The sequence below is a fragment of the Scyliorhinus torazame genome, chromosome 25 (assembly GCF_047496885.1).
Source record: "Scyliorhinus torazame isolate Kashiwa2021f chromosome 25, sScyTor2.1, whole genome shotgun sequence".
Lineage (NCBI taxonomy): Eukaryota > Metazoa > Chordata > Chondrichthyes > Carcharhiniformes > Scyliorhinidae > Scyliorhinus > Scyliorhinus torazame.
The window spans coordinates 20,369,581-20,391,981 of NC_092731.1; the positions used below are offsets into that span (position 1 = coordinate 20,369,581).

Genomic DNA, 22,401 nt, shown 5'->3' on the forward strand with positions numbered 1-22,401 from the left:
GAAGCAATTGCCTGAATGAGTCCCTTGCACCTTCTCGAACCACAACAATCCTCTGTTTATTTTATTCCATGTCCTTTCACGGCATGTGTGAGTCCCTGGCCGGGCCCAGCATTTGTCGCCCATCCCTATTTTCCTCTTGAACTGAGCATCTCGCTCGGCCATTTCTGAGGGGTAATTAAGAACCAACCCATTGCTGTGGGGTCTGGAGTCACGTGTAGGCCAGACCGGGTAAGGGCGGCAGATTTCCTTCCCTGAAGGGGGACATTAGCGAACCCGATGGGTTTTTACGACAATCGATGATAGTTGTCATGGTCGCCGTTACTGAGACCAGCTCTCAATCCAGATTTTAGTCACTGAATTTAAATTCCACTAACTGCCCTGGTGAGATTTGAACCCATGTCCCCAGAGCGTCTGCCTGGGGCCTCTGGATTACTGGACCAGTGACAATACCACAAGGCCACCCCGGTGCTGTCTCCGACTTGTGACTCTTCGAGTTTACGTGGCCCAAGTGACACATTCCGTTTGCCTCCATATTCCTTTCCCCTCTCGCTCCATTCTGTCTGAGTTTGATTGGTCCGACCTGTTGCGTTGTTCAGGACGCAGTAAGTGGTTAAAATTGGGAATGAGGTCAAGTGCCCCGAGCATCTTTGACAAGCGATGGGGCCCGCCGAGTTTATCCAGCGGGACCACTGGGAGATTCCCGGTTCCGTTCCCAGGTCTGATCACAGCTGCCGAGCTTCACCTCAGCATTCCCGACGTTGGCGACAGGGAAAACCCGGCCCAGCTCTCCCTCCCACCGGGAGTCCGACCGGGCGACGGAGCCGTACAGAGCCGCAGGTAGCTCTGGACTGCCCACCACGTGGCGCACGCGGAGCGGGCACCTAGGTCAGTTCCGCGTGGTGCGTTGCGGAACGAAGGGGTGGATTCTTATTTTTGGCCTGAGGAGCCACAATCCATGTAATTCGTAGCAGTTGGAATGATTACGGCGCAAGAGGCCATTCAGCCCTTTGTCTGCGTGCTGGTTCCTCTGCAGGAATGTCTCAGCTCGCCCCCTTCTCCCTGTAGCCCTGTATTATGCTTCTCTCCCTTCTGCCATATTGGAACAGTTCATTCTGAACTACTTGCCCTTAGTGTTGGGTGGGGTTACTGGGTTATGGGGATAGGGTGGAGGTGTGGACCTTGGGTAGGGTGCACTTTACAAGAGCCGGTGCAGACTCGATGGGCCGAATGGCCTCCTTCTGCACTGTAAATTCTATGAATTAATCTATGAACTCCGTCCAGACCCCCTCGCGATATCGAACCACTGTGCCACAATCTCCTCTTTAATGTTCTCTTCTCGAAGGCGAACAGGACCAACTTGTCCATGTAGCTGAAGTTCCTCATCCATCGGACCAGTCTCATAAACCCTTTCTGCACCCTCGCTGAAACATCCTCCTCCTCCCTGAAGCGCGGGGGCTCAGAACCCCGAACCCAGTTTTCCACAAACGTTTTCTCCAAATAATCGCCTTGCCTTTGCTCTCTCTGCATCCCGCCTGCCTCGAGGACCACTTTCCCAATCTGTCCTGGCACCTTCGATGATCTGTGCCCGTCAACCCCCAGCTCCCTCTGCTCCTGTAGCCCTTTCGACGTGTATCCACTATTTTATGCCCGCCTCTCCTCTGTTGCTGCCGACCTAAGTGAACCACTTTGCGCTTTTCCGCATTAAGCTCCCACCTGCCCAGTTCTCGAGCCGACCGCTGCCCTCCTTGCAGTTCACAGAGCTCCCAAAGTCTTGTGTCCGGTCCGTTCACATCAGTGGCTTTGGCAGGCAGCCACTGGCAGGCTGAGAGCTATTAAAGGCCGAGAGGGCAGCAATTATCTACTGCAGCTAGTGAAATTATCGATTCCCATGACCGAGTTCTCCATGCGAATCATTACCAGCCCTTCCTTCCTTGTCTTGTGTTTAATTGTCTCTAACCCCCCCCCCCCCGGTGATCCCTGGGGTGGGGGTTTAACCCAGGACTCGCCCAGTAACTTGCACAATGGGCTGTTAAACTGAGGAGTGCACGGGGAGCAGGGGGATGGGGGTGGGGGGTTTAGGGAGGTGCTGGGGGCTACCCCCCCTGAGATGAAATGTATTCCTGGAGGCTCCATCACATGACTCCCCCGCCCCCTCCCCCCGCCCCACTCCAGCCATTATTCGGCCAACACATCCGCCCGTGTGACGTCCGGCCTTCCTACACCAATCGGAAAGCAAAGCGACTCATTACCCAATTGGGTGATGTTTGACTGTCTCCCAGACAGCCTTTTCTAATGCCAAGTTCCAATATCTTTGTATCTGGTATTGAGAAATGTTCAAAGAAAATGGCAAAAAAGAAACGACCAACCATTTTAGTGTCCCGATGAACGTGGAATGCCTGCAAGTGTTGAAACATAGATTTCATAGAATTTACAGAGCAGAAGGAGGCCGTTCGGCCCATCGAGTCTGCACCAGCTCTTGGAAAGAGCACCCTACCCAAGGTCCACACCTCCACCCTATCCCCATAACCCAGTAACACCACCCAACACGAAGGGCAATTTATCATGGCCAATCCACCTAACCTGCACATCTTTGGACTGTGGGAGGAAGCCGGAGCCCCCGGAGGAAACCCACGCAGACACGGGGAGAACGTGCAGACTCCGCACAGACAGTGACCCAAGCCGGAATCGAACCTGAGACCCTGGAGATGTGAAGCAATTGTGCTAACCACTATGCTTCCATGCTGCCCAGTGCTACCGTGCTGCCCCGTTCAGTCGAGGCGTTCAAGAAGGCGTTAGATGATTATTTGAATAGAAGCTATGTGCCGGGGCGCGGGCAAAAGGCAGGGGAACTGCGCTAAGTCACAGTGGTTGTTTGGAGAGCCGGTGCAAGCACGGATGGGCTGAATGGTCTCCTCCTGAACCGCGACAATTCTGTCGATCTGTGATTGTTCTCCAAGGTCGCACTTCGTGACCATTCCAGGGGGACCAGGGGTTCTGGGGAGAAGGCAGGTGAATGGAGATGGGAAGCATCAACCATGATTGTATGGCGGAGCAGACTCGATGGGCCGAATGGCCCAATATTGCTCCTCTGTCTTACGGTCTTATGATCTAGCAGTGTCCTGGGGTTTGATCTTCAATTCCTGGAGACTCCTTGCCATTTCTGAAGAGTTGGCGACCCGATCAATCTCTACGATGCCCCGTGCTGCACCTAATAAACTGTGATAATAATAATAAGAATCGCTTATTGTCACAAGTAGGCTTCAATGAAGTTACTGTGAAAAGCCCCTAGACGCCACATTTGGGCGCCTGTTCGGGGAGGCCGGTACCGGGAATTGAACCCGCGCTGCTGGCTGTGTTCTGCATTACAAGCCAGCTGTTTAGCCCACTGTGCTAAACCAGCCCCTGACCTGTTCATCCTGACCTGCAAAATGGAATCAGAGTTCCCTTTCTATCCATCTCCTCAAACCCCTCCCTCCCAGGCCCTGTCACCCCCACCTTCGCTAACAATCGCAAGGGCCTTGTAGACTTCACCTTCACCAATACTGAGGCCTCTGCTCACTTCCCTCTCCCACCAAGTCTTTCCCCCATCTCAGTCTCTCCCACATTTACTCTGAATCCCCTCTTAGTATTCCCCCCCCCCCCCCCCCCCCGCACCTTGCCCCATTCCCTCTTTAGGTTAATTACATCCCAGATGTAATCACATCACAGTTAGGTTAATCACAATTAGGTTAATCACAATTAGGGGTTGGTTTAGCACAGTGGGCTAAGTAGCTTGCTTTGAAAGCAGGCCAGCAGCACGGTTCAATTCCCGTACCAGCCTCCCCGAACAGGTGCCGGAATGTGGCGACTAGGGGCTTTTCACAGTAACTTCATTTGAAGCCTACTTGTGACAATAAGTGATTTTCATTTCATCCGTCAGTGTTTTTATGGAGTGTAGCGTTAATGGGTGGAATGTATTGCATTCTCCTGCACATTCAATGGCATTACCATTACTGACTCCCCCACCATCAGCATGCTGGGGGTTACCATTGATCAGAAACTGAACCAGACCCAGACAGATAAATACTGTGGCTACAGGAGCAGGTCAGAGGCTGGGAATCCTGCAGCGGGTAACTCACCTCCGGACTCCCCCAAAGCATGTCCACCATCCACAAGGCACAAGTCAGGAGTGCGATGGACTCTCCACTTGCCTGGATGAGTGCAGCTCCAACAACACTCGAGAAGCTCGACACCATCCAGGACAAAGCAGCCCCGTGTGATTGGCACCCCATCCACAAACACTAACACCCTCCACCACCGACGCACAGTGGCAGCCGTGTGCACTGCAGGAACTCACCAAGGTTCCTTCGACAGCACCTTCCGAACCCACAACCTCGACCATTTAAAAGGACAAAGGCAGCAGACACATGAGAACCCCACCACCTGGAGGATACCCCCCCCCCCAACCCCACCCCACATGGGGGTGGTCGACTTGGGGTAACCATACCTGATAAACTGCACATGGGGTGGATGTGGGGGTGGGGGGGGGGGGACCTGCAATCCTCCCACTCCCCGAACACCCAGCTGAACACACCCTGATGTGAGACTGATTGACCAGGAATCAGGCAAGGGGGCAGTTTGGCTTTCTCTCTCAATTCCAGACGGTACGGGAGTTGGGGGGGCTGAACTGTGGCGGGGGTCAAGAAGCGACAGAGAGGGAGCCCCTCCCACCCCTCCCCCCGGCTTCCCGCCAACTGACCAGAGACACGGGCCGCCAACCGTGCAGTCCAAGGAAGGACCGGCCCTTCCAAAATGCGGCCAGACACATCGACAGCCTGTAAATGGCGCTGTAACGCGGCGAGATGATCGCAAAGCACTTCACAGGAATGCTCGTCAACCACAATTTGACTCCCAGCCACAATGAGGACAGGTGACCAAATGCTCAATCAGACTCTGGAGTGAATGGAGGGCAGAGATAGAGGCGGGAATGACCACTGAGGTATAGGCAGGCCGCAGGACATGACAAAGATGGGCGGAGATAGATTGCGACATGTGGAAAAAGATCCTTAACGGTGTCTGACATTACTGCCCAGATATTGAGGTCAATGGAAGGACAATGTCAACATTGCGTTTTTATCACAATCCAACGCACCTCAAAGTCGGGAGCCATCTACAATTGAACTCCCTGGTTCCACCAATGCCAGACCCCTCCCCACCAGTACTGTACCCCAGTGTTATACAGTGACAGACCCGTCCCCACCAGTACTGTACCCCAGTGTTATACAGTGACAGACCCGTCCCCACCAGTACTGTACCCCAGTGTTCTACAGTGACAGACCCGTCCCCACCAGTACTTTCCCCCAGTGTTATACAGTGACAGACCCGTCCCCACCAGTACTGTACCCCAGTGTTATACAGTGACAGACCCGTCCCCACCAGTACTGTACCCCAGAATTATACAGTGACAGACCCGTCCCCACCAGTACTGTACCCCAGTGTTATACAGTGACAGACCCGTCCCCACCAGTACTGTACCCCAGTGTTATACAGTGACAGACCCGTCCACACCAGTACTGTACCCCAGTGTTATACAGTGACAGACCCGTCCCCACCAGTACTGTACCCCAGTGTTATACAGTGACAGACCCATCCCCACCAGTACTGTACCCCAGTGTTATACAGTGACAGTCCCATCCCCATCAGTACTGTACCCCAGTGTTATAGTGACAGACCCGTCCCCACCAGTACTGTACCCCAGTGTTATACAGTGACAGACCATCCCCACCAGTACTGTATCCCAGTGTTATTCAGTGACAGACCCGTCCCCACCAGTACTTTCCCCCAGTGTTATACAGTGACAGACCGTCCCCACCAGTAGTGTACCCCAGTGTTATACAGTGACAGACCCGTCCCCACCAGTACTGTACCTCAGTGTTATACAGTGACAGACCCGTCCCCACCAGTACTGTACCCCAGTGTTATACAGTGACAGACCCATCCCGACCAGTACTGTACCCCAGTGTTATACAGCGACAGACCCGTCCCCACCAGTACTGTACCCCAGTGTTATACAGTGACAGACACGTCCCCACCAGTATTGTACCCCAGTGTTATACAGCGACAGACCCGTCCCCACCAGTACTGTGCCCCAGTGTTATACAGTGACAGACCCGTCCCCACCAGTACTGTACCCCTGTGTTATACAGCGACAGACCCGTCCCCACCAGTACTGTACCCCAGTGTTATACAGCGACAGACCCGTCCCCACCTGTACTGTACCCCAGTGTTATACAGTGACAGACCCGTCCCCACCAGTACTGTGCCCCAGTGTTATACAGTGACAGACCCGTCCCCACCAGTACTGTACCCCAGTGTTATACAGTGGCAGACCCATCCCCACCAGTACTGTACCCCAGTGTTATACAGTGACAGACCGTCCCCACCAGTATTGTACCCCAGTGTTATACAGTGACAGACCCATCCCCACCAGTACTGTGCCCCAGTGTTATACAGTGACAGACCCGTCCCCACCAGTACTGTACCCCTGTGTTATACAGCGACAGACCCGTCCCCACCAGTACTGTACCCCAGTGTTATACAGCGACAGACCCGTCCCCACCTGTACTGTACCCCAGTGTTATACAGTGACAGACCCGTCCCCACCAGTACTGTGCCCCAGTGTTATACAGTGACAGACCCGTCCCCACCAGTACTGTACCCCAGTGTTATACAGTGGCAGACCCATCCCCACCAGTACTGTACCCCAGTGTTATACAGTGACAGACCGTCCCCACCAGTATTGTACCCCAGTGTTATAGTGACAGACCCGTCCCCACCAGTACTGTACCCCAGTGTTATACAGTGACAGACCATCCCCACCAGTACTGTATCCCAGTGTTATTCAGTGACAGACCCGTCCCCACCAGTACTTTCCCCCAGTGTTATACAGTGACAGACCGTCCCCACCAGTAGTGTACCCCAGTGTTATACAGTGACAGACCCGTCCCCACCAGTACTGTACCTCAGTGTTATACAGTGACAGACCCGTCCCCACCAGTACTGTACCCCAGTGTTATACAGTGACAGACCCATCCCGACCAGTACTGTACCCCAGTGTTATACAGCGACAGACCCGTCCCCACCAGTACTGTACCCCAGTGTTATACAGTGACAGACACGTCCCCACCAGTATTGTACCCCAGTGTTATACAGCGACAGACCCGTCCCCACCAGTACTGTGCCCCAGTGTTATACAGTGACAGACCCGTCCCCACCAGTACTGTACCCCTGTGTTATACAGCGACAGACCCGTCCCCACCAGTACTGTACCCCAGTGTTATACAGCGACAGACCCGTCCCCACCTGTACTGTACCCCAGTGTTATACAGTGACAGACCCGTCCCCACCAGTACTGTGCCCCAGTGTTATACAGTGACAGACCCGTCCCCACCAGTACTGTACCCCAGTGTTATACAGTGGCAGACCCATCCCCACCAGTACTGTACCCCAGTGTTATACAGTGACAGACCGTCCCCACCAGTATTGTACCCCAGTGTTATACAGTGACAGACCCATCCCCACCAGTACTGTGCCCCAGTGTTATACAGTGACAGACCCGTCCCCACCAGTACTGTACCCCTGTGTTATACAGCGACAGACCCGTCCCCACCAGTACTGTACCCCAGTGTTATACAGCGACAGACCCGTCCCCACCTGTACTGTACCCCAGTGTTATACAGTGACAGACCCGTCCCCACCAGTACTGTGCCCCAGTGTTATACAGTGACAGACCCGTCCCCACCAGTACTGTACCCCAGTGTTATACAGTGGCAGACCCATCCCCACCAGTACTGTACCCCAGTGTTATACAGTGACAGACCGTCCCCACCAGTATTGTACCCCAGTGTTATACAGTGACAGACCCATCCCCACCAGTACTGTACCCCAGTGTTATACAGTGACAGACCGTCCCCACCAGTATTGTACCCCAGTGTTATACAGTGACAGACCCATCCCCACCAGTACTGTACCCCAGTGTTATACAGTGACAGACCCATCCCCACCAGTACTGTACCCCAGTGTTATACAGTGACAGACCCGTCCCCACCAGTACTGTGCCCCAGTGTTATACAGTGATAGACCGTCCCCACCAGTACTGTACCCCAGTGTTATACAGTGACAGACCCGTCCCCACCAGTACTGTACCCCAGTGTTATACAGTGACAGACCCGACCCCACCAGTACTGTACCCCAGTGTTATACAGCGACAGACCCATCCCCACCAGTACTGTATCCGTGTTATACAGTGACAGACCCATCCCCACCAGTACTGTATCCGTGTTATACAGTGACAGACCCATCCCCACCAGCACTGTACCCCAGTGTTATACAGTGACAGACCCATCCCCACCAGTACTGTACCCCAGTGTTATACAGTGACAGACAGTCCGCACCAGTACTGTACCCCAGTGTTATACAGCGACAGACCCGTCCCCACCAGTACTGTATCCGTGTTATACAGTGACAGACCCATCCCCACCAGTACTGTACCCCAGTGTTATACAGTGACAGACCCATCCCCACCAGTACTGTACCCCAGTGTTATACAGTGACAGACCCGTCCCCACCAGTACTGTACCCCAGTGTTATACAGTGACAGACCCGTCCACACCTGTACTGTACCCCAGTGTTATACAGTGACAGACCCGTCCCCACCAGTACTGTACCCCAGTGTTACACAGTGACAGACCCGTCCCCACCAGTACTTTCCCCCAGTGTTATACAGTGACAGACCCGTCCCCACCAGTACTGTACCCCAGTGTTATACAGTGACAGACCCGTCCCCACCAGTACTTTCCCCCAGTGTTATACAGTGACAGACCCGTCCCCACCAGTACTGTACCCCAGTGTTATACAGTGACAGACCCGTCCCCACCAGTACTGTACCCCAGTGTTACACAGTGACAGACCCGTCCCCACCAGTACTTTCCCCCAGTGTTATAAAGTGACAGACCCGTCCCCACCAGTACTGTACCCCAGTGTTATACAGTGACAGACCCGTCCCCACCAGTACTTTCCCCCAGTGTTATACAGTGACAGACCCGTCCACACCTGTACTGTACCCCAGTGTTATACAGTGACAGACCCGTCCCCACCAGTACTGTACCCCAGTGTTATACAGTGACAGACCCGTCCCCACCAGTACTGTATCCGTGTTATACAGTGACAGACCCATCCCCACCAGTACTGTACCCCAGTGTTATACAGTGACAGACCCGTCCCCACCAGTACTTTCCCCCAGTGTTATACAGTGACAGACCCGTCCCCACCAGTACTGTACCCCAGTGTTATACAGTGACAGACCCGACCCCACAAGTACTGTACCCCAGTGTTATACAGTGACAGACCCATCCCCATCAGTACTGTACCCCAGTGTTATACAGTGACAGACCCGTCCCCACCAGTACTGTGCCCCAGTGTTATACAGTGACAGACCCGTCCCCACCAGTACTGTACCTCAGTGTTATAGTGACAGACCCATCCCCACCAGTACTGTACCCCAGTGTTACACAGTGACAGACCGTCCCCACCAGTACTGTACCTCAGTGTTATAGTGAAAGACCCATCCCCACCAGTACTGTACCCCAGTGTTATACAGTGACAGACTCGTCCCCACCAGTACTTTCCCCCAGTGTTATACAGTGACAGACCGTCCGCACCAGTACTGTACCCCAGTGTTATACAGTGACAGACCCGTCCCCACCTGTACTGTACCCCAGTGTTATACAGTGACAGACCCGTCCCCACCAGTACTGTATCCGTGTTATACAGTGACAGACCCGTCCCCACCAGTACTTTCCCCCAGTGTTATAAAGTGACAGACCCGTCCCCACCAGTACTGTACCCCAGTGTTATACAGTGACAGACCCGTCCCCACCAGTACTTTCCCCCAGTGTTATACAGTGACAGACCCGTCCACACCTGTACTGTACCCCAGTGTTATACAGTGACAGACCCGTCCCCACCAGTACTGTACCCCAGTGTTATACAGTGACAGACCCGTCCCCACCAGTACTGTATCCGTGTTATACAGTGACAGACCCATCCCCACCAGTACTGTACCCCAGTGTTATACAGTGACAGACCCGTCCCCACCAGTACTTTCCCCCAGTGTTATACAGTGACAGACCCGTCCCCACCAGTACTGTACCCCAGTGTTATACAGTGACAGACCCGACCCCACAAGTACTGTACCCCAGTGTTATACAGTGACAGACCCATCCCCATCAGTACTGTACCCCAGTGTTATACAGTGACAGACCCGTCCCCACCAGTACTGTGCCCCAGTGTTATACAGTGACAGACCCGTCCCCACCAGTACTGTACCTCAGTGTTATAGTGACAGACCCATCCCCACCAGTACTGTACCCCAGTGTTACACAGTGACAGACCGTCCCCACCAGTACTGTACCTCAGTGTTATAGTGAAAGACCCATCCCCACCAGTACTGTACCCCAGTGTTATACAGTGACAGACTCGTCCCCACCAGTACTTTCCCCCAGTGTTATACAGTGACAGACCGTCCGCACCAGTACTGTACCCCAGTGTTATACAGTGACAGACCCGTCCCCACCTGTACTGTACCCCAGTGTTATACAGTGACAGACCCGTCCCCACCAGTACTGTATCCGTGTTATACAGTGACAGACCCGTCCCCACCAGTACTGTACCCCAGTGTTATACAGTGACAGACCCGTCCCCACCAGTACTGTACCCCAGTGTTATACAGTGACAGACCCGACCCCACCAGTACTGTACCCCAGTGTTATACAGCGACAGACCCATCCCCACCAGTACTGTACCCCAGTGTTATACAGTGACAGACCCATCCCCACCAGTACTGTACCCCAGTGTTATACAGCGACAGACCCGTCCCCACCAGTACTGTATCCGTGTTATACAGTGACAGACCCATCCCCGCCAGTACTATACCCCAGTGTTATACAGTGACAGACCCATCCCCACCAGTACTGTACCCCAGTGTTATACAGTGACAGACCCGTCCCCACCAGTACTGTACCCCAGTGTTATACAGTGACAGACCCGTCCACACCTGTACTGTACCCCAGTGTTATACAGTGACAGACCCGTCCCCACCAGTACTGTACCCCAGTGTTACACAGTGACAGACCCGTCCCCACCAGTACTTTCCCCCAGTGTTATACAGTGACAGACCCATCCCCACCAGTACTGTACCCCAGTGTTATACAGTGACAGACCCGTCCCCACCAGTACTTTCCCCCAGTGTTATACAGTGACAGACCCGTCCCCACCAGTACTGTACCCCAGTGTTATACAGTGACAGACCCGTCCCCACCAGTACTGTACCCCTGTGTTACACAGTGACAGACCCGTCCCCACCAGTACTTTCCCCCAGTGTTATACAGTGACAGACTCGTCCCCACCAGTACTGTACCCCAGTGTTATACAGTGACAGACCCGTCCCCACCAGTACTTTCCCCCAGTGTTATACAGTGACAGACCCGTCCACACCTGTACTGTACCCCAGTGTTATACAGTGACAGACCCGTCCCCACCAGTACTGTACCCCAGTGTTATACAGTGACAGACCCGTCCCCACCAGTACTGTATCCGTGTTATACAGTGACAGACCCATCCCCACCAGTACTGTACCCCAGTGTTATACAGTGACTGACCCGTCCCCACCAGTACTTTCCCCCAGTGTTATACAGTGACAGACCCGTCCCCACCAGTACTGTACCCCAGTGTTATACAGTGACAGACCCGACCCCACCAGTACTGTACCCCAGTGTTATACAGTGACAGACCCATCCCCATCAGTACTGTACCCCAGTGTTATACAGTGACAGACCCGACCCCACCAGTACTGTACCCCAGTGTTATACAGTGACAGGCCCGTCCCCACCAGTACTGTACCCCAGTGTTATACAGTGACAGACCCATCCCCACCAGTACTGTACCCCAGTGTTATACAGTGACAGACCCGTCCCCACCAGTACTGTACCCCAGTGTTATACAGTGACAGACCCGTCCCCACCAGTACTGTACCTCAGTGTTATAGTGACAGACCCGTCCCCACCAGTACTGTACCCCAGTGTTATACAGTGACAGACCCGTCCCCACCAGTACTGTGCCCCAGTGTTATACAGTGACAGACCGTCCCCACCAGTACTGCACCCCAGTGTTATACAGTGACAGACCGTCCCCACCAGTACTGTACCCCAGTGATATACAGTGACAGACCCGTCCCCACCAGTACTGTACCCCAGTGTTATACAGTGACAGACCCGTCCCCACCAGTACTGTACCCCAGTGTTATACAGTGACAGACTCGTCCCCACCAGTATTGTATCCCAGTGTTATACAGTGACAGACCCATCCCCATCAGTACTGTACCCCAGTGTTATACAGTGACAGACCCGACCCCACCAGTACTGTACCCCTGTGTTATACAGTGACAGACCCGTCCCCACAGTACTGTGCCCCAGTGTTATACAGTGACAGACCGTCCCCACCAGTACTGTACCCCAGTGTTATACAGTGACAGACCCGTCCCCACCAGTACTGTATCCCAGTGTTATACAGTGACAGACCCATCCCCATCAGTACTGTACCCCAGTGTTATACAGTGACAGACCCGACCCCACCAGTACTGTACCCCAGTGTTATACAGTGACAGACCCGTCCCCACCAGTACTGTACCCCAGTGTTATACAGTGACAGACCCGTCCCCACCAGTACTGTACCCCAGTGTTATACAGTGACAGACTCGTCCCCAGCAGTATTGTATCCCAGTGTTATACAGTGACAGACCCATCCCCATCAGTACTGTACCCCAGTGTTATACAGTGACAGACCCGTCTCCACCAGTACTGTCTCCCAGTGTTATACTGTGACAGACCCGTCCCCACCAGTACTGTACCCAGTGTTATACAGTGACAGACCCGTCTCCACCAGTACTGTACCCCAGTGTTATACAGTGACAGACCCGTCCCCACCAGTACTGTACCCCAGTGTTATACAGTGACAGACCCATCCCCACCAGTACTGTACCCCAGTGTTATACAGTGACAGACCCATCCCCACCAGTACTGTACCCCAGTGTTATACAGTGACAGACCCATCCCCACCAGTACTGTACCCCAGTGTTATACAGTGACAGACCCTTCCCCACCAATACTGTACCCCAGTGTTATACATTGACAGACCATCCCCACCAGTACTGTATCCCAGTGTTATACAGTGACAGACCCATCCCCACCAGTGTCTGGCCGCATCCCCACCAGTGGTAGGGCAGTGGATGTTGTCTATATGGACTTCAGTAAGGCCTTTGACAAGGTCCCTCATGGTAGACTAGTACAAAAGGTGAAGTCACACGGGATCAGGTGTGAGCTGGCAAGGTGGATACAGAACTGGCTAGGCCATAGAAGGCAGAGAGTAGCAATGGAAGGATGTTTTTCTCATTGGAGGGCTGTGACCAGTGGTGTTCCACAGGGATCAGTGCTGGGACCTTTGCTCTTTGTAGTATATATAAATGATTTGGCGGAAAATGTAACTGGTCTGATTAGTAAGTTTGCAGACTACACAAAGGTTGGTGGAATTGCGGATAGCGATGAGGACTGTCGGAGGATACAGCAGGATTTAGATTTTTTGGAGACTTGGGCAGAGAGATGGCAGATGGAGTTTAATCCGGACAAATGTGAGGTAATGCATTTTGGAAGGTCTAATGCAGGCAGGGAATATACAGTGAATGGTAGAACCCTCAAGAGTATTGAAAGTCAAAGAGATCTAGGAGTACAGGTACACAGGTCATTGAAAGGGGCAACACAGGTGGAGAAGGTAGTCAAGAAGGCATACGGCATGCTTGCCTTCATTGGCCGTCCCCACCAGTACTGTACCCCAGTGTTATACAGTGACAGACCCATCCCCACCAGTACTGTACCCCAGTGTTATACAGTGACAGACCCGTCCCCACCAGTACTGTACCCCAGTGTTATACAGTGACAGACCTGCCCCCACCAGTACTGTGCCCCAGTGTTATACAGTGACAGACCGTCCCCACCAGTACTGTATCCCAGTGTTATACAGTGACAGACCCTTCCCCACCAGTACTGTACCCCAGTGTTATACAGTGACAGACCCTTCCCCACCAGTACTGTACCCCAGTGTTATACAGTGACAGACCTGCCCCCACCTGTACTGTGCCCCAGTGTTATACAGTGACAGACCGTCCCCACCAGTACTGTACCCCAGTGTTATACAGTGACCAACCCGTCCCCACCAGTACTGTACCCCAGTGTTATACAGTGACAGACCCGTCCCCACCAGTACTGTACCCCAGTGTTATACAGTGACAGACATGTCCCCACCAGTACTGTACCCCAGTGTTATACAGTGACAGACCCGTCCCCACCAGTACTGTACCCCAGTGTTATACAGTGACAGACCCGTCCCCACCAGCACTGTATCCCAGTGTTATACAGTGACAGACCCTTCCCCACCAATACTGTACCCCAGTGTTATACAGTGACAGACCCTTCCCCACCAGTACTGTACCTCAGTGTTATACAGTGACAGACAGTCCCCACCAGTACTGTACCCCAGTGTTATACAGTGACAGACCCGTCCCCACCAGTACTTTCCCCCAGTGTTATACAGTGACAGACCCGTCCCCACCAGTACTGTATCCCAGTGTTATACAGTGACAGTCCCGTCCCCACGAGTACTGTGCCCCAGTGTTATACAGTGACAGACCCATCCCCACCAGTACTGTACCCCAGTGCTATACAGTGACAGACCCATCCCCACCAGTACTGTACCCCAGTGTTATACAGTGACAGCCCCGTCCCCACCAGTACTGTACCCCAGTGTTATACAGTGACAGACCCATCCCCACCAGTACTGTACCCCAGTGTTATACAGTGACAGCCCCGTCCCCACCAGTACTGTACCCCAGTGTTATACAGTGACAGACCCATCCCCACCAGTACTGTACCCCAGTGTTATACAGTGACAGCCCCGTCCCCACCAGTACTGTACCCCAGTGTTATACAGTGACAGACCGTCCCCACCAGTACTGTACCCCAGTGTTATAGTGACAGACCGTCCCCACCAGTACTGTACCCCAGTGTTATACAGTGACAGACCGTCCCCACCAGTACTGTACCCCAGTGTTATACAGTGACAGACCCGTCCCCACCAGTACTGTACCCCAGTGTTATACAGTGACAGCCCCGTCCCCACCAGTACTGTACCCCAGTGTTACACAGTGACAGACCCGTCCCCACCAGTACTGTACCCCAGTGTTATACAGTGACAGACCCGTCCCCACCAGTACTGTACCCCAGTGTTATACAGTGACAGACCCGTCCCCACCAGTACTGTACCCCAGTGTTATACAGTGACAGACCCGTCCCCACCAGTACTGTACCCCAGTGTTATACAGTGACAGACCCGTCCCCACCAGGACTGTACCCCAGTGTTATACAGTGACAGAACCGTCCCCACCAGTACTGTACCCCAGTGTTATACAGTGACAGACCCATCCCCACCAGTACTGTACCCCAGTGTTATACAGTGACAGACCCGTCCCCACCACTGGAGCAACACTGCTTTGTGCAGCTGACTACGCTCTCGGCAGACACCGTCCAGGGTTGGACGGGTTTCCTTGTTCATTAGCGGCTACCAGCTGTTTATTTTGTATAATTGCAGTCGACTCTCTGGATACCCGTCCCTCGCCACAGGGTCACCTGTGGGGAAAGGATGAATGTTTGAGCCACACCCTAATCTTCTGATTTTGTTTTCTACACCCCCCCCACCCCACCCCTTTTCCTTCCTGTATCTCTCTCCGTCCCATCCCTACCCCCCTCCCTTCCCCTCCTCCTCCCCCTCCTGTGCCCTCTGCAGGCTTCTATGAATTCAGTGAGGGTCCGTCCCCAGCGCTGTCCGACTCCTCGGCCTCCATCTTTGCTGAATGCTTTTCCAACTTTCAGTCTGCCGCGTGCAACTATCCGCGGATTGGCTTGGCCGACGCCCGTATTAATTATGCAAATGAACGGCCCAAATCTTTAGGTAGGTGGCACCGGGTGGCCAATATTCGGTAAGAGGGGAGGGGGGCGTTGGGGCGGGGGTGGAGGAGGGGAATGGCAGGGGGGGCGGGGGTGGAGGAGGGGAATGGCAGGGGGGGCGGGGGTGGAGGAGGGGAATGGCAGTGGGGGCTCCTCCCGCTGGGACCGTGGAACCTTCCAGAAGTGATGTGTCGAGAGCTCCGTTCAATCACTCGCCATCAGTACCAACCCAAAGCCCCCCAACTTTGCAGAAGCACCCGAGGCGACTATTTGGCCCTTCATAGATATACTAGCTCTATGGAGGCTTTCCTCCGTTGTCCTGTAAATCTTTGCTTTTCACATCCTCATCCAGTTCTCTCTTTCAATGTCGCGTCGGCCTCCAGCCCTCCCCTTCACGGACAGAACATTCCGGATACAGAAATTAAGATTCTCCTCATCTCACTCGGTCCCTTTTGCTGATTTTCTTCAACCCCGCTCCGGGAATCGCTTGTTCAGTGGAATAGGGTGTGGCTGCTCATTTTAATTCCCCCTTCACACGGAAATGTCCTCCCTTTTCACCCCCGACATTACACCCGTCTGCCACCCTGGACAATGCCTGTCTCCGGGTTTTGGAAGCTGACCGCCCGGCGTCTGCACATAGATATTTCCCAGTGGAGACATCCAGTAGAGGTCAGGGGCTGTGAACCCTGACCCGGGGTCAGGCATGGCAACAGGAGGTGGCCATTCAGCCCATCCAACCTGATCCATCATTCAATCAGATTGTGGTTGATCTGTCACTTAACTCCTTCTGCCTGCCTGGGTCCCCTGTCCCTTAATCCAGGTGCCCCCAAGAAAGCCCTCCCTGCGTTCCTCAATCTACATACTCAAAAAAGCCCTCCCTGGAGATCGAATCCGGCAGAGGCATGGCTCGAACAGATGGAACTTGTAGAAGATGCAGAATAATTTGACTCATACCCTAACACTCACTCTGCAATGTGCACGCCTTCTGGCTTCGTAACAGAAAATGCATGTACATCCCTGCCCACAGTGTAACAGTTCCTCTTGATGTTAAACACACGCCGAAACTTTACTCTGTATCTAACCCCGTGCTCTGCCTGTCCTGGGAGTGTTTGATGGGAAAGGTGTAGAGGGAGCTTTACTCTGTATCTAACCCCGTGCTGTACCTGTCCTGGGAGTGTTTGATGGGGACAGTGTAGAGGGAGCTTTACTCTATATCTAACCCCGTGCTGCACCTGTCCTGGGATTGTTTGATGGGGACAGTGTAGAGGGTATCTAACCTCGTGCTGTACCTTTCCTGGGAGTGTTTGATGGGGACAGTGTAGAGGGAGCTTTACTCTGTACCTAACCCCGTGCTGCACCTGTCCCGGGACTGTTTGATGGGGACAGTGTAGAGGGAGCATTACTCTGTACCTAACCCTGTGCTGCACCTGTCCTGGGAGTGTTTGGTGGGGACAGTGTAGAGGGAGCTTTACTCTGTATCTAACCCTGTGCTGCACCAGTCCTGGGAGTGTTTGATGGGGACAGTGTAGAGGGAGATTTACTCTGTATCTAACCCCGCGCTGTACCTGTCCTGGGAGTGTTTGATGGGAAAGGTGTAGAGGGAGCTTTACTCTGTATCTAACCCCGTGCTGTACCTGTCCTGGGAGTGTTTGCTGTGGACAGTGTAGAGGGAGCTTTACTCTGTATTTAACCCCGTGCTGTACCTGTCCTGGGAGTGTTTGATGGGGACAATGTAGAGGGAGCTTTACTCTGTATCTAACCCCGTGCTGTACCTGTCCTGGGAGTGTTTGATGGGGACAGTGCAGAGGGAGCTTTACTCTGTATCTAACCCCGTCCTGCACCTGTCCTGGGAGTGTTTGATGGGGACAGTGTAGAGGGAGCTTTACTCTGTATCTGACCCCATGCTGTACCTGTCCTGGGAATGTTGAACTGTCTGTTGGGGATATGGTTTCTAACACTGACTCTCCGTTGATGTTTTAGCGGAGCCGCTGCACCTGGACCGAGAGGAGAGCCTGAGCTATGCCGACAGCGATTACGTCTCCTCCGTCCCCCGCTCCTTTTCCGTGACCCGTTCGGACTCGCTGGAGGCCCTGATGGACATTCAGCCAAAGTACCAGTGTGACCTAATCACCCGCGATGGCCTGGACCTTTTCCCATACCCAAGCCCGCTCCACGCCATGGCCGTCCAGAGCCCGCTGCTTCGCCAAGCCCTGCGGGCAAACAGTGAAGAGAAGCCCATGTCACCCAACTCTTACCTGCGGGGGTACAAGATGGGCGTCGACGGCGAGATATTTTTTGGCTCCCAGGGCGACCTACCCCAAGGGCTGGAGGTTGGGCAATCGAAGAGGTTGGAGAATTACATCGCAGGCCTTGTTCACAAAAGGGTATACCCGATTCGATCGAACAAGCCAAGGACTAGTCTCAGCATGGAGCCCATAAAAGGTCTGATGAGGCAGAACAGCATGTGCCAGAGGAGCATGGAGGCGCCCAGCCCTCCAAGTGTCAATTGCGAGCCAAGCCACCCCTCATCCGAGCGTAGAAACATCTCGAGCTCTCACAGCTTTGAAGGGAGTCTCCCATCTCCCAAGTACAGGCCCCAGTGGAGTGCGAGCAGGGATCAGCTGTCGGTCAAGAAGAATCTTCCGGCCTGCCAAACAGCCGAGAGCTTCCTTGCTGCTCTCCAGCAGCAGAAGAGCATCGAGGAGGCCCAGTGTTCCCAGCAGAGCCTGAGGAAACCAGTCAGGCTGATGGCCAACACCCCACCCATGAGGCCGACCTCACTCGAGTATCATGAGTTGAATTATCACCCAGCCATGAGGAATTCGCCTCAGGAGAGTTATTACCAAAACGTGTACGAGTTGGATGACAGGCCTCAGGCCTTCCTGTCTGCTCGGTCTGAGTCCGTTGAGGCCCATCCACCGCCTTTTGACCAGCGGCTCGGGTCAGAGGTTAGAGATAAAAGTTCACCCCCGCACAGCACAGAAGACACCGGGTATCAGATGGTCAATGCACAGTACATCCCGGCCCAGCAGCCGTACAAAGCCCACACTGCCAACCAGAGCGGCAAAGCCAAGGGTGTGTTGCTGAGCAAAGGTCGCTCTGTGGACATGTCACCCGAGGGGGGTCCCCCGGGCTTTCGGGAGAAGGGCAAGGCCTCCAACAAGAAGTGCCGCTTTAGCGAGGAAGCCGAGCTCGCCAAGAGGAGCGGGCGGAAACCTTCCCCCCGGCACAAGAAAACCTGCCGCTCGCAGTCTGAGAACAGCCTGCTCAACAGGCCGGGCGTTACCTGCATCAAGTACAACACGGTGGAGCGGGATGAGGCCATGGCAGCCAGGCCGCTGCGAGCAAAGCGCCACGCCAGTGGCAGCTACCGGCGCTGGAAGTCGACAGCGGAGATTTCCCGGGAGGAGGCGACGGCGACCTCTGACCCCTACCCACCTGCCGAGGGGCAGCGCCGGGTCAAGAGGTACCAGAAGGCCCCTGGGGCCCCGGGGCACCCGGGCAGTGACTCGGAGTACCCGGCCCAGTGCCACGAGCCCGGCGCCGTGCCTCCGGGGGAGGAGGGGGGGTCAGCAGGCGCCGTTTACGCCGCCAACTGTTTTGGCGACAGCGAGTCGAGCCTGAGCGAGGTGGAGTCACCTGGTTTCAGCACCTGCTCCAGTGACACGGACGAGGAGGGCGGAGGCCTGGTTTGGCCCCAGCAGGTGGCCCCACAGACCGCCGGGCGCGACGCGGGGCAGCCAAAAGTCTTTGTTAAGATCAAAGCTTCCCACGCGCTAAAGAAGAAGATCCTCCGTTTCCGTACGGGCTCCCTGAAGGTGATGACCACCGTCTGATGAAGAGAGGAATAACGAACTGGCATTTTTATGTTTAGCGCTCTCACTCCTCAGGACAACCTGGAAACACACTGCAGCCAGCATCCTCTATCCTTTTTGAAGTGTACTTCGCTGTTGAAAACGCAGGCAGATGCGGCAGCGGATGTGCGCACAGCAAGATCCCAGAGATAAATGGCAAAGCCATCTGTTTTTTTTTTCTTTCCCTGATATGATGCTGGTCAGAGGGAATTCCTAATGCCCTTCCTTTCAAAATGGCGGCCGTGGGACCTTTTACATCCGCCCGAGATTGCAGACAGGGGCCGAGGAGGAGTGTGTGGCGGGGGGGGGAGGAGACCTCAGTTTGACATCACCTCCGAGAGTACGGTGCTCCCTCGGTGCCGCACTGGGGATTATGGGCCTAAACGACAGGAGGCGAGACTCCAGAGCTGGGACTTGAACCCACACACCACCTTCTGACTTGGAGGCGCGAGCTGTGCCACCCCCCCCCCCCCCACCCCCACCCCCCCCCCCCCCCACCCCTTGCCGGGCCCGCGCCGTGTCAGCCATTTTGCTCCTCGTTGGTGAGTCGATGCACTTTTCGTGGGGCAAGAGACTCAGCTTCCGAGTGAATCACTTCAAGATGGCAGCGTTCCGGAGGGCGGTTGCAATTTGTTGGCGAATTGAGATGGAACTTTTTTTAATGGTTTATCCAGGCTCACTGATTGTGTCAATAGGTGGGGTGTGTATTAATTTTATGCCGTGCTGGCGGACTGCGATTTATTTAACTCTGTTACCACAGAAAGTGTTTGCTCTGACAGCTGGTAGCAGGCTTCTGCAGTCAAGGGCCGAGCGTGGGTGATGAGCCTTAGTACCTTGCGCCTCTCCGCCATTCCCAATCAAAATCTACTCCATCTCCTCTCTGATGCCCCTTCACCCATGAGACCATCAGACATAGGAGCAGAATTAGGCCACTCGGCCCATCGAGTCTGCTCCGCCATTCAATCATGGCTGATATTTTCTCGTCCCCATTCTCCTGCCTTCTCCCCATAACCCCTGATCCCCTTATCAATCAGGAACCTATCTATCTCTATTTTAAAGACACTCAGTGATTTGGCCTCCACAGCCTTCGGCGGCAATGATTCACCACAGATTCACCAGCCTCTGGCTGAAGAAATTCACCCTCACCTCAGTTTTAGTGGAACGCCCCTTCAGTCTGAGGCTGTGCCCTCGGATTCTCATCTCTCCTACTCATGGAAACATCTTCCCCCACGTCCACTCTATCCAGGCCTCGCAGTATCCTGTAGGTTTCCACCACCACCAGACCCACCAATCCAACAATGGCTCCTGATCCAGCAACACCTCAAACTTAACATTCTCACATTAAGTCTTCAAATCGCTCCATCACCTGCCTCCCACCTCTGTGACCTCCTCCAGCCCCCTAACCCCCCCCCCCCCCCCCCCCCCCGGATCTCTGCGCTCCTCCGGTCCTCAGGCCTCTCGAGCGATCTCCATTCTCACCACTCTACCATTGATGGCCATGCCTTCGGCTGCCTGGGTCCCGAGCTCTCTGGGATTTACCACCCCCCCCCCCCCCCAACAACAAACTCTTCACTTTGTCCCTCCTTTAAGACGCTCGTGAAGACTTGCTTCTCTGTCCAAGCTTTCGTCATCTCAACAAAATCCTTCCTCGCTGGCTCAGTGACACTTTTTGTCTGATTTACCCTCCTGTGGAACATCTTGGCCGTGTCTTCCTCCATTAAAGACCCTGAACGGTTGCAAGTTGTCGCTGCTGTCTTTGCCCTGCTTTTTACAAAATCGGAACTGAAGGGCCAGGGTAGGGGGCAAATCCCTTGAGTCATTATTGCCGAGGGACAGTCACACGATGGGGACGGTGTTCAGGTTATCTTGATTCCCCCAACAATTGGCTACCTCAACGACGGACCGAGCAGAAAAACATCCGAAATAGGAGCAGCAGTCAACCATTCGGCCCATCGATCCTGCTCCACCATTCAATACGATCAGGGCTGACCTTGGGCATCACCTCCATTTTCCCTTGGTTCCCTCAGAGACCAGAAATCTGTATATCGCAGCCTTAAATATAATCAACACTGTGGGGTGGAGAATTCCAAAGATTCACCACTCACTGACTGAAGAAATTTCTCCTCACCTCAGTCCAAAATGGCTGACACCTTTATCTCGAGACTGTGCCTCCCGTGTTTAGATTCCCTCACCAGCGGGAATCTCTCAGCGTCCACCCTCTTCAGAATTTTGTAGATTGCAACGAGGTCGCCTCTCACCTCTTCTGATCCCCAGAGAATAGAGGCCCAATTTACTCAACCTCTCGTCATAGGACAATCCTCTCGTCCCTGGGACCAATCAAGTGAACAGTGCAAGTGTATCCTTCCTTAAACATGGAGACCGAAACTGTGCACAGTACCCCAGCTGTGGTTTGGCCAACGTTCCTGTACAGCTGTAGCAAAACTTCCTTATTCCTATAG

The 22,401-nt window shown here is 54.0% G+C and overlaps 1 protein-coding gene across 6 annotated transcripts in view; it reads left to right on the plus strand.

Moving 5' to 3' along the window:
* Window positions 1–22,401, plus strand: part of LOC140402389 (guanine nucleotide-binding protein G(I)/G(S)/G(O) subunit gamma-8-like) — a 385,252-nt gene that overhangs the window by 95,454 nt on the left and 267,397 nt on the right. The window contains exons 3-4 of one of the 6 annotated variants that reach the window (XM_072490130.1): window positions 15,928–16,092; window positions 18,069–20,408. The exons of 3 other annotated variants lie outside the window; for them this stretch is intronic. In XM_072490130.1, coding sequence (XP_072346231.1) covers window positions 15,928–16,092; window positions 18,069–19,924 — 2,021 coding nt within the window. In that variant the 3' untranslated portion in view covers window positions 19,925–20,408. Of the gene's footprint in view, window positions 1–15,927; window positions 16,093–18,068; window positions 20,409–22,401 lie in introns of those variants that run through there. 2 more of the 6 variants (XM_072490132.1, XM_072490131.1) reach the window with 2 other exon arrangements.